This window comes from Suricata suricatta, chromosome 13 (assembly GCF_006229205.1).
Source record: "Suricata suricatta isolate VVHF042 chromosome 13, meerkat_22Aug2017_6uvM2_HiC, whole genome shotgun sequence".
In the NCBI taxonomy this organism is placed as follows: domain Eukaryota; kingdom Metazoa; phylum Chordata; class Mammalia; order Carnivora; family Herpestidae; genus Suricata; species Suricata suricatta.
The window spans coordinates 17,503,295-17,515,716 of NC_043712.1; the positions used below are offsets into that span (position 1 = coordinate 17,503,295).

At 48.8% G+C, this 12,422-nt stretch overlaps 1 protein-coding gene across 1 annotated transcript in view; it reads right to left on the reverse strand.

Moving 5' to 3' along the window:
- PAPPA (pappalysin 1) overlaps positions 1 to 12,422 on the reverse strand; it is a gene marked incomplete at its 5' end in the record, with an annotated part of 251,587 nt that overhangs the window by 216,241 nt on the left and 22,924 nt on the right. The window contains one exon of the mRNA XM_029919628.1: positions 1,696 to 2,758. Within this exon, the coding sequence (XP_029775488.1) occupies positions 1,696 to 2,758 (1,063 nt within the window). The remainder of the gene's footprint in view (positions 1 to 1,695; positions 2,759 to 12,422) is intronic.

Below are 12,422 nucleotides of genomic sequence, written 5' to 3' on the forward strand. Positions count from 1 at the left end.
GAATGACTTACAGCTATCTATTCGTGGCCCTTCACCCTCCTCAACGCCCACTTTGCCTGCTCAGTAGAGGGCACACTGCCTTCAGCTCAGAGACCTGCATCTGTGACTTAGCTGAATGATTCTCCTGACCCATGACTTCGGCTGGCTGAGTCATTTTACCCGGTAATGTCCTCTATCTCCCTATCTGTCAAATGCAAATACTAACCCCTGTCTTGCCCTCTTTGCCAAATTCTGTCAAAGCCCAAATGAGAGCAGAGATGAGAATACATTATGACCTGGAAGGAACTGGCCCCATGGCAAGGCTTCCTCCCGCCTGGGCCGCTCACGTCTCTGCACCAAGGTGAGAGTCCAGGGCCTGCCTGGAGCCAGCAGGCTGAGCTGACGCACTTTCTGTCCTGCTCCCAGGCACGACAGTCTCCTGCCAGTATCGTCATTCCTTTGCACATAGGTAGTTTGTCTGTGCATGGGAGGCCCTTGCTCTTTCGAGAGAGACATCAGAAGAGTCAGCAGAAAGCCTGCAGAGGTCGGCAAATGTGCTCGAGCCATCAGCAAGTCCAGGGTCTGGCGTGCTGGACAGAATGGACATGTTCAGTGTGAACCTAGGAAATCAGGAAAGTGGAGGGTACCTGTGTTTCTGACTGGGAGCCAGTTCCTCCAGGTCCCATACTGAATACAGATCACCCTCGGGTTCCCCTTTGGGCTTTTCTTTGGGATTGCTGGTTAGAGTCGCTAGTGCTAGCAGAGGCTGAGTGAGGCATCAGACAGAAGCTTCCCCTTCCTGAAGTCCCTCTGCCTTGTGCCCTCCTTTCTCCCCTAACGTAACCTTGGATGCCCAAACTGTACCTAAGCTTTCCCAGAGATATTCAAGCTGAGAGCCAGTGTTTTCCTCTTTGATCTCGCCTGGTACTCCCTAAGGACAGCACACACCACCTCTCTTTACATGAGTCATGACAAATACGCTTACTGAGAGCGAATGGCCTGCTAGACACCATGAGAGGGATTACGCTTTGAGAGCCCCTTCTCAACCCTCAGAGCCACTGGACAAAGCAGGTGCTGTTCTTACTCCCCCTTTACAGAGGAAAATATAGCATAGCATCTAAGGGGGGTCATGGGGTGAGGAAACAGTATAGCTGAGACCTGAACCCAGGCTCTCCAACCGTGGTGATCCCCATGTTGCCAGCACGGTGCAACAGAATGAATGTTCTGCTGGGAAGGGTATCCCCTACTGCTCTGTCCAGCATGGTAGCCACTAGCCCACAAGGCTGCTGAGTACTTGAAATGTGGCTAATATGACTCAGGACAGATTTTAAAATTATTTAATCTCAGCTAATTTCAACATAAACAGTCGCAAGTGGCCAGGGACTGCGTATTGGCTAATGCGCTGCACCCCACTCTACCACATATTCTATGACAGCTATTGGTACTCAGCCCACATCACCCAGTTTAGACTCTGTGCCCTTTGAGAAGACAGAGTTGAGTGTTCCTTCTTAGTCCCTCAGGGGTCAGTGAATACGGTCGTGATGGGCTATCCTTGCTTATCATCCCCAAGAGAACTCAGTAAGAGACTGGCCTTGGTCATGAAGCCGCTGTGTGAACTGGAAAATTCTGTCCCCCCCAGGGATGTCCAGTGCCTCCCCTACACAATGGGGGACAAGTCAGCCAGCAGCCGGGTATCGCCTGCCTGGCAGGCCTTACCTGTGCGGAGAGTCAGGGTCGAAGCAAGTCTTGGTGACATCGGTAATCTCGGGGTCACAGCACTCTCCGCCGTCGAAGTTGAACCGTTCGTAATTGCAGTCCATGTCGCACACTCCGTTGTGCTGCTTCTTCACAAAGGCGGGGTGGCGCAGGTGACGGCAGTCCCCGCCGTCGTGGCCGGTCAGCGTGTGGTTGCACTCGGGGTCGCAGTTCTCGTCCCCGATCTTGCTGATGTCACAGTTGGCCAGCACGAGGCGGTGGCGCAGGGAGGAGTTGCTCACCTCCAGCACCTCCAGCTCCCAGGAGATGTTGTAGTGCTTGAAGGCCTCGGCCAGCTGCCGGTGCTGGAAGTCAATCTGCTGGCGGCTCACCGTGGGGTTCTCGTGGCTATCATCATAGAGGTTGACCACGCGGTAGCGCACCACCTTGGGCCGGCGGAAACGCGGGAGCTGGTTGTAGCTGGTGATCACCTCCGCGTTGTCACACAACGTCTGCCCGCACAGGGGAGGCTCCAGACTTGTGTCCAGCAGGAAGCCATGGGCACTGCTGAGTTCTACTTGGGGGATGTTGCCATCCTTCATGGGGGACCAGGTGCGCTTCACATTGTCCCAGTTCTCCTGGAGGAGGAGCTGAGGTAGAGGGCTGTGGAGGCCGCGGGTTTCCATGTCCGACAGGATTTCCCGCTGAGTCCTGGCCACCTTCCACAGACTGAAGCGCTCGATATGGCCCCGGTAGTTGTGATTCAGAGCACTGCCTCCCAACATGAGCACTTTACACTTCTGGGTCAACGGGCTGAATATGCCGCCTACCTGCTCCCCGGAGGTTGCCACTTGGGCACCATTCACATAGAGCTTCATCAGCCGCCCATCGTAGGTGGCAGCTAGGTGTACCCACTGGCCTGGGAGGTAGCTGCGGTATGCATTGATGGTGGTCACTTTCCGGGCCCGGTCTGTCTTCAGGGAGAAAAAGTAGCGTGGGTCTCTGTTGCCTTGGTCACTGACGGTGTGAATTCCCACGACCCATCCTCGGTCACGTGAGGTATATGAACATTTGTCATATAGCCCTATGTGGCCCGGAGAGAGAAAGATGAATAAATAAAGGATGTAAAGGGGTGGGGGATAAGTTACTTCTCTCTGATAAAACTTTTATCAGGATGTCCTAGACCAGTGGTTTTCAAACTGTGCTCTGCAAGATCCAGCAGATACTAACGTAAACTCAAGAACCCCCTTAGGGCACGGTGAGAGCTGGAGGGATGGAGGGGATAGGCGAGCTGGCTTTGGGGGTTTCTCGTCACAAGTGCAGCCCAAATGGTTTCACTTTTATTGGTTTTAAGTATGGAACTTACAAGAAAGTTTTCTGTTGCAGAATGGGTAGCCGAGCTAGACAAAATATTAACAATCATAATAATGGAAATCTGAACACCTTTGATTTTACAAGGCTGTTATATGGGTAAGAAGACGATAGTCTTCATAACTTTGAGTGCACGTCAACCATTAGCAGTCATCAAATGGCCAGTGGTGCTGAACTATCAGGAAAGTTGGCACAGAGAATCAAGGGTCAAGGGCTGCAAAGCTAATGTTTCTAGCTTCTAATAGGAGTCCTGGTTAGTTGTGAAACTTATCCCCATAGAAAGGCAGACATCCTTTATATCTCAGCTAAAAAGGTTTAAAAACTTTTTTTAAGTTTATTTACTTGTTTTGACCAGGAGAGAGAACAAACAGAGAGCAGCCAACAGGGGCAGAGATAGAGGGAGAAAGAGAGAATCCCAATCAGGCTTGGCCCCATCAGCACAGACCCCGATGTGGGACTCAAACTCATGAACCTCGAGATCATGACCTGAGCCGAAACCCAGAGTCGGACCCGTAACCAACTGAGCCACACAGACACCCCTGAGCAAGAAAGGATTTTGAAGATCATGACTTCCAACTTCTTCGCTCGACAGGTGAGGGACTTCAGAACCAGAAAATGAAAAGCATTTGTCAGGTTACACAGAGTCACTGTCAAATTTCCTAAGACCCAATTCAGCTTGCTTTTCTCTAACACTAACGCTAATATTTATAAGAGAATGAAATGAAAAGCACTCTCTTAACATAAAACTATGTTAGTGTTTTACTTCTTCATGAAGTAAAATCTTCCAAGCCTCTACAGCAGGTCAAGCATTGTACTAAGGTCTACATACGCAACAATTCATTTCATCCATGTAACACTTTTAAGGTAGTGATGTTAATGGAGGCAGATATGAAAATGGATGGGTTTAAATTTTTTTAATGTTTTTTATTTATTTTTGAGAGACAGAGAGAGACAGCCCGAATAGGGGAGGGTCAGAGAGAGAGGGAGACACAGAATTTGAAGCAGGCTCCAGGCTCTGAGCTAGCTGTCAGCACAGAGCCCGACGCAGGGCTCGAACCCACCAACTGTGAGATCATGACCTGAGCCAAAGCCAGACACTTAACTGACTGAGCCACCCAGGCACCCTGAAAATGGATGGGTTTATGGTCAACTGACTGGTAAGTGGATTGCAGACCCTAGGATTCACTACCCTGAGACTCACTAACTCTACAGGTATTTCTCTCTCACCCATCAATGTCACCAGGGATCCGGAGTACACCAACTACCCAGGGGTACCACAAACTGAGTGTTTGGGAAAGTCCCAAGACTGATTTTTCTAGCCCCACTCTGGGAACTCCAGGAAGACACTTAGCAGATCCTCTCTGGATCAAAGTATCTTTATACTCACCCAACTCTATTCCCCAGCCTTTCTGGAATATACCCAGTGTCCTTGACACAGACAGGTTGTTGGATGGGTAAAAGGACTTTCTAATTAAGAATATATTTTAAGTGTGGGATGATGTACAAGGCCAGGTGGGAAGAGAAAGATAGGGAGATGAGAATGAATAAAAGATGCTCATTTATAAGGACAGTCCCTACTTTGGGCTGGTGAGTTGCTGTGGTCACCATAACTTGAGGGTGCATCTGCCATTAGCATTCAACAAAGGATCATGGAGAACTTCCAGCAAAATCAACAGAGGAGGCCCACACAGTCTTTATTCCTTTGTGGGCACTGGGGCCTCAGAATTCATGTCAATCTGTTAGCAGCTGATGTGGATGGCAGTTTTGGCCTGGCGTCTAAGTCTGCCTATACTCCTCTGCCTACTCCCTGCCTGACAGTCCTTCAGGCAATGGCTGGGGGGGAGGGGTCTCCTCACAAAGTCACCCTGCTCTCATTGTCTGGGTAATCTTGGTGAAGCACTGAATAAATCCTCTGGGTCTTGGATCTCTACCTGGTAAAGGAGGGGACTGAATGGGGCCCCCATCATATGCCTCATCCAAATCTGCTCTTCTGTGTTTCCAGGTTTCTGAATGGCTAAAACAGAAACCACCTCCTCCAAGAAGCTCTCTGTGATAGCCCTGTAAGGAATGCTTTCTCTCCTCTGAACTAATTTTGATTTTAGGCAACTAGACACTTATTCTCTGGTTCTGGAGTACCCCTGGACTGGATGCTTCTTGAGAGTGAGGACTCTGGCTGGACCATCTGTACCATGCCTACCACCCTGTACCGAGCTTTGCCTAGCACAGGTCCTCAGTAAGAGTCTCATGAAGGAGCACAAGAAGGATAGAAGGATTCCTGACACACTGGGAGAAGGAAAAAGGACAAACAGAATCAAAGGCACTAATTTATGTCTCTATGGCTAAAGGACAGGGAGAATCAGAAGAGAGTGTTCCTAGTACCAGAAAAAGCAGGATCTTTGGATTGAGGGTAATTTTGATGAAAGCAATTCCTAGCTGTACATCTGGGGAAAATCACTTCACTTCTGCAGATCTTAATCCTGTCACTGATATCCCTCTTTAAGCACTCTGTCATACTTAAAAGACACAATGCACACCCCATACTTGGCAAACAGTAGCAGTCTGAGTGTGAGTTCATTTTTAAGATGCTGGAGGGTTTAGGAGTGATATCGAGGAATGATGACAAGTAGGAAATGACTAGAAATAAAATAGAGAAAGGCCAAGGAGAGAAGGAACTCCAAAGGCATCTTGACTGATGTATCAAGAGCTGATCAGAGGAAGTCCTGAAAAAGTCCAAGTCCTCCTCAAACTCACTGACAAACCCTACATAGAAATCATATATCCCATCTCATTTGGCTGCTATCAGGATGCTCCATGTGGAAAGTTACCTCCCCATGGACCCCTCCAAAGCTGAAGCTCTGACTCCAGATTTGGAGGGAGTTACCCTGGATCTATGGGTTGCCACTTTTGCTCCAGGGAGAATTCCTAAGAGCAGAATTCCTGGAGCTACCCACTCTTGTGTCCCCCATCCCACCACCGGGCTCATCTTCTCTTGCTCCCCCAGCTAACAACTCCCCCTTCAACAGAAAATTCTTCTAATGAGAAAATTAACTTTTGAAACAGGATCCCTTTTCCCTCTCTCTTTCTCTCTCTCCCTGCAGGTTTTTTATTTTGTCAGGGGCTCTCAGTCCTTGGTTTTCCTGTTGCCTTTGGAAGGCGGCTGGCTGGGTTAGCAAGGTAAAATGTTTACACATCCATAGGGTGCCCTCCATTCAGAACCTTCCTGGGGCTTGGGACTCAGACTCAAGCCACCTCTGTGTGCAGTTGAGAGAGAATAGAGAAGCAGTGAGAAAGGCCAGACTCTGCGACATGGAGCCGGGGACTAGAAGGAGGCTTGGCCCCAGGAGGCAGAGAGGAAGGGCAAAGAGAGGCTTTCCAGTGGAACCAAGAGGAAACACATTAAGGGAACTGAGAACCTTGAAGCGGTAGCTTCAGAAGTGGAGAAGGAAATATTTACCTGGAGTATAAGTGGTGAAAGGAAATCATCGAACTTAACAAGGTGGGGCCGGGGGGGGGGGGTGGTAAAATGGTGATGGGGTCTTATTTCTGTAGGAAAATAACTTCATTAACAGTGGTCACATTTCAGGGGGCTGGAAGGGAGACACTGCTGTCTCACCAGCCCAGAACCAGGGATCTGGAACCAGAGACCTGGGCTCAGCTTCACAGATGACAAGTCATACCCCCCCTCCTCCCTTTTGCTGCTGGACTTCATTTCCCTTCTCTGAAAAAGGAGAAGTTGGGATTAAATGATCCCCACCTACAATTTAAGGGCTCTTTTGTTCACTGCTAGAATGGTTCCTTGTAAGCAGAAGGAGCTCAAAAATAGGTGTTGATCTAAATCAGATGCCTCGTGTCAAACCTAATGCTTGCATGCTCAGGTCCCCTGTCCGCTGTGCATCTCTACAGAGGGACACAGAACAGTGTTCTTGGAAGGACATGTGACACTCTCCCCACCTTCACCTTGTCCCTCCCCACAGATGTCCAGGAAGATAGAGACATAGTGAAAGCAATGGAGAGAGGCGTTTCTGAAGTCAGCACCATCTGTGTGCTGCTGGAAGTTGATCCCAGGGGACACATCCCCATGTGACAAGATGAAGGCCACGGGGCAATCCTGCACACAATCTACATCTAATTAGCATAAGCCTGCCTCAAGGCTATCAGTGCAGGGAAGCAGACACTGAAAGTGTGCAGAGCCCATGAGGTGTTCAGGGCACTCTTAGAGATGGAGAAGTCCAGCCCCAGATTTGGAGGGCTTGCCCTGAGCCTCATAGTAATCATTGATCCCTTGAACCCTGGTCAGCTGGCCTCTCTAATATGCCCTTATCTTTCTGAAGCTAGGCTTGCTTTGAAAAGGGCTTCCCCATCCCCCCAGAAGCTTCCTGCCTACTTACTTTCACTGTCTCTTTTTCTTCTCACCTACCACTAAACCTCACGCTGAAGACGAAGAGCATATATACAAGGCTAGCCAGAAGGCAGAAGTCTCCCAAAATGTTGGCCAGGGCTGTACCAGGAGTCCTCTATGCCTGGGGGTCACCCCCTCAGGATCACTTTAATGGAACTGTCCCAGGGAAGCTCTGTCTGATTACTCTGTTCCACTCCAGGAACAGACAAATCTTGCTCCCATACATCCATCGCATTGCTTCCCATCTGAAAACTCACTACTTCTGTAATTACTCATCCAGTGTCTCTGTTTCCCATCTGTGGGTCTGTTTGGTTCATTTCAAAGTGCCCAACATTCTGTACAGACCTTGGGTACCTTGCAGGTACCCTATAGAGTTTGACATGGCAAATTAAAAATACAGGAACGGGAGGGACATTTCCCTATGGCTGTGTTCTTTATAAGAGCATACTATCCTTTATTTAGAAGTTGCTAAAGTCCTGTGTGTTCTAGATTAATTCTCCCACTAAATGTTCACACTGAAACTCTCAGCATTGCCCCTTGGCAGAGGAGGCTGAGGCTTAAGGAGCAAAGAGGTTTACCCAAAGCCTGCCCAGGTGCTTAATCACGTCACTGCACCGAGAGCCAAGTGGGGTGTTCGAAGGCACAGACCCCATGGAACAGATCTCTGTAAGTCCCACAGCAGCAACATAAGTGAGTTAACCTGACCTGCAAGCCAAGAGGCTGCTTTCCATGCCATTCTTCTGCCTGGGTCTAAAACACTGACTCAGGATCAATGGTTCTTTATTACCAGTGCATCATCCGTTCTCCTTGGCTCACCACATTTCATGGAGACCAAAGGTGTGCCTGGGCCTGGTTCAGATGTCCAGAATGCCTTCCAGAGCTCATCATCAGCACTTGGATTTCTACCGCCGGCTTTCCTACCTGTTGGTTTCTGACCCAGAAACAACCCAGTTGTTCCAGACTCCAGTGTCTATACAGTAATGTTCTTTCTTTCCCCCCAAGGTTGTAGTCATTTCTTCCACTGTCTCTCACCTTCCTTTCTGTTGGTTATTGGCTGAGTTATGTCCCCTCAAAATCCATATGTTGTCATCCTAAATCCTAGGACCTCAGAATGTGACCTTATTTGGAGGTAGGGTTTCTACAGAGGTGATCAAGCTAAAAGGGAGTCCTGAAGGTGGGCCCTGATCCAGGATGACTGGGGTCCTTGTAGGAAGAGAAAATTAGGACATAGACACACACAGAGGGAAGACCACGAGAAGACAAAGGGAAACAAGGGCCATCTACAAGCCAAGGAGAGAGGATGCAGAAGAAACGAATCCCATGGACACTTTGTGCTCAGATGCCAAGCTTCCAGAATCATGAGAAAATAAATTTTTGATGTTTAAGCCACCAGGCCCGGCAGACCAGAACACCATCATTCCACAAGTTTTCAAAGTTTTCCAACTGAAATTTCTCTACAGTCTATCCCATCTTCCACTGCCTAGTGCCCAGTTCAGAATCCTCCTCTGGCAAGGATACATTGTTTCAATTTAATCAGTTCCCAGGGTGATCAAAGCACGGTGTATGAGAAGGAAATGAAGAACGGAGGTGTGGTCACTGGGCACAGGAAACATGCCTCATGGAGGAGGGGTATTTCAGAGTTTCAGCTTGAAGGTACCTACATGAAGGTCATGCTGCATGCCAAGCTAGTGGGCAGCTGCTTCTATGTCAGAGTGTCTTATGCTCACAGCCACTTTATATAACAGGTGCTATTTACAACTGAGGAACCTGAGGCTCAGAGAGGTGAGGTCACCTGCCTAAGGTCACACAGCACTAAGTGGTAGGAGGAACTGGAATTAAAGACACCTGATTTCAAGTTCAGGTCCTCCCCATAGATGACTGAGACCTCAGCTATGGCTCCATGCTATGCTGTCGTTATAGATTTTTTCCCCCTAGGATGTTTTCTGGTCATGATTTAAGTCAACACAAAATTAGCCCTGATGATGCTAGCCTTTCATCACTGTCTATGGAGGACCATTAGCAAAGGATGACAATTGCATATTATTTGTTTTTCTCTCATTGGCAGAGTGGGTGTGGGAGGAGAAGGACACTCTACCTGGGTCATTGTGGCTGGGGACAGAGCCGCATTTTCAAATAAATAATGTTAAGAATGAGGAACATTTGCTGAAAGCCCCTAGGTAGCAGACCATCTGCTGGGCAAAAAGATCCCACTCAGTGCTGGTAATGACCCCATTCTCTGGGCTTTCCTGACAGTGCTTTAACAGACAAGGATGCTGACATGTAGAGAAGCTGCATGATCTCCCCTTAAGGATCCCAGCGAGAGAGGAGTGGAGTCACGGCCTGACGAACCCTAAAGCCAGATGCTTTCCTTCAGTGGGAATAACTCTTGGCCCACAGTCAAGGCTATTGTGGTCCAGGTCTGCCGTCGCTCTGCTGTGGGTCACTGGGATAGCAGCACCTCCTCTCTGGGCATCCTTATACCCTGCTCTAGGAGGCAGGAGGGTCACAACAGATGGCCATAGAGGCCCCTTCTGTCTCAGACTCCCTGTGACTCCAAGATCTCAGGTGCGTCAGACATCCCAGCCTTGGTTCCCACTGTGGGAGATGTATGATCACGGAGGAAGGAGGAGAGGGGAAGGAAGGTGATTTCAGGACCATCCATTTGCCGTGGGACATCTACCAGAGGAACAGAAGCAGAGGTGAGAGGATGTGGGTATGAAAGGGGAAATGTGGGTTAAAAATCTGGGTTTTTTTCGGGAGGCTAAAAAAGTTAAAAGCTAAAGGTTGGAGCTGGTCCCCTTTTGTTTTCCCTTCCATGATTTAATGGCTGATATTAAAGCCACAGAGGAATGCTTGAAAGAGCAATCCTATGGAAAGCTTTTATCTGTCCAGAGGAAAGTGATTAAAACAGACAGATTTGGGTTAAGTATACCCATGGTCCCTGTACTTGGTTCAGTCGGGCGGAGGACCACCAAAATGACCCCGGAGGACTCAGCAGCACCAGGCATTCAGAGGAGAGTGGGGACGTCATCGAGGTGGGGACCTGAGGGAGTACTCCTCAGCATCCTCACCTCTCGGGGCTCCTCTTGACTCAGAGCATTGATCGTAGGCTCAGTGGAAGGAGGCGGCTTGAAACAAATCACACCTGCCTGGAGGCTTATCCCAAACTATACTGTGTTCTAGACGTCCCGGGCTCCTGGTATAAGAGCGGCAAGGGCACCAAGAGGAGCCCTCTGGAGGGATTCACAAGGTCAGAATTAGCTCAGATGACCCTATGGGTTGGCCACGCAGGTGACCACAAGGGGCCAGATCTGCCTTTGCAGGATGGCGTGGGATTACAGGAAAAGTGCCCACCAGGGTCTCTGTGTCTGCTCACCACTGTACTTGTGGAAGCACCACCTGAGAGCCCTATGCTTCATGGGTCTGCTTACCTTCTGCACTAACTGTGTGACCTTGGAGGAGTTCAGTCCTCTGAGCCCCAGCTTTCCCATGTGTACCCCAGGGATTTAGAAGTTTTATCTTGCACACTTCACAGACCTCTTTTGAGAAAGAAAGGAGATAAAGGTATGCATATTTCCTTGCAAACTATTTAAGGCTATCCAGATGTAAGGCAAGGTTCACAAGAGTATTACTTGAGGGTTCCGGAAACCCCTAAGTTTTATTAATATGCAGACTCCATGGTGTGCTTCGGGTGGCAAAGTGCTCTTGAGCTGCTCCTGGTGCACCTGTGTCTCCCTCTGGTTCTGGACTCTCCAGTCTGCCTCCTTTGCTCATATGGAAGCAGGCTGCGTGGACATGGAAAGGTCAGGACTTCATGGAGCAATAAATATCCATTGAATGCAGGCCCTGCCATTCGGTAACTATGTGACTTGAGAAGGTTCAGGGTACCTCTTCTAGTATCAGTCCTCTCATCTGTAAAATGGGGTGATACTATCTGCCCCTGGCAGTTGTGGGGGGGAGGTAATGAGATAATGAACATACCAGAACTTGGCACATGGGCACTGGCACCGTAACAAGCCTTCAGCACGTGTACTATGAAGTCTTATCTGTCAGAATCCCAGCTGCACCTCTTGTTAGCTGTGTAGCCTTGGGCAAAATCCCTTCACCTACCTGATAGTTTTCTCAACTGTAAACTGATAATAATAGTACTTAATGCACAGTGCCATTTTGAGGATTTAGTGAGAGAATGCAAATACTCATTTGCATAGCACGTAACACAGGCTACACATTTTATTGATATGAATAAATGTCTGTTCCTTTTTCTCAGAACTGTGACCAATACCACCCCCCCACCCCACCCCCTCCTTCTTCTGTGCTATTAAGCTTTATCCCTTCTGACACTGTTCTCTGGAATAGAAAGGCACATTCCTTGCTCTCTATTTCACACATTGTCAATGAAATTGGAGCATATAGGCTTTTAGAAAAAGAAAGTAGTGGAGGAAAGGAAGAAAATGACAAAGAAGATAAAAGAGGAGGAAGAAGGGGTGGAGGAAAAGGAGAAGGGAGCAAGGAGATTCATGCATCTTCGGTTTGCCTGACTTTAAAGGCCACCCCCACACAAACCAGACCCAGATAGACGAAGCGGTGCTGAGGTCTGAGCCGCCCTAGAGAAGAGAGCCCACTTCAGGTCATTTGAAGATCGGGAGATCTACAAGCTATTCCCCCTCACTCACCAAACCACAGAGACAATGATACCACTTTCCAGAAAATTCTCAAGGACCAATACATCCTGCCCTCCACATTCTTCACAGAAGTCCCAGGCTCTTAGCCTTCATCATTTGTGGGACCGTGCATAGTCAGGGCTGGAGGCTCCCTCAAGGTTAATTATATCATCCATTTAACACCTAACTGCCTGCCTGAACCACTCATACAACATCCTGACGAGTGATTGTACACATTGCAGAATGAGAGAACTCTGCGCCTGTAAAGAAGGCCTCTGCCCCTGTGGGCATTTCTCAGCTTTCTCCTTCTGTGAATC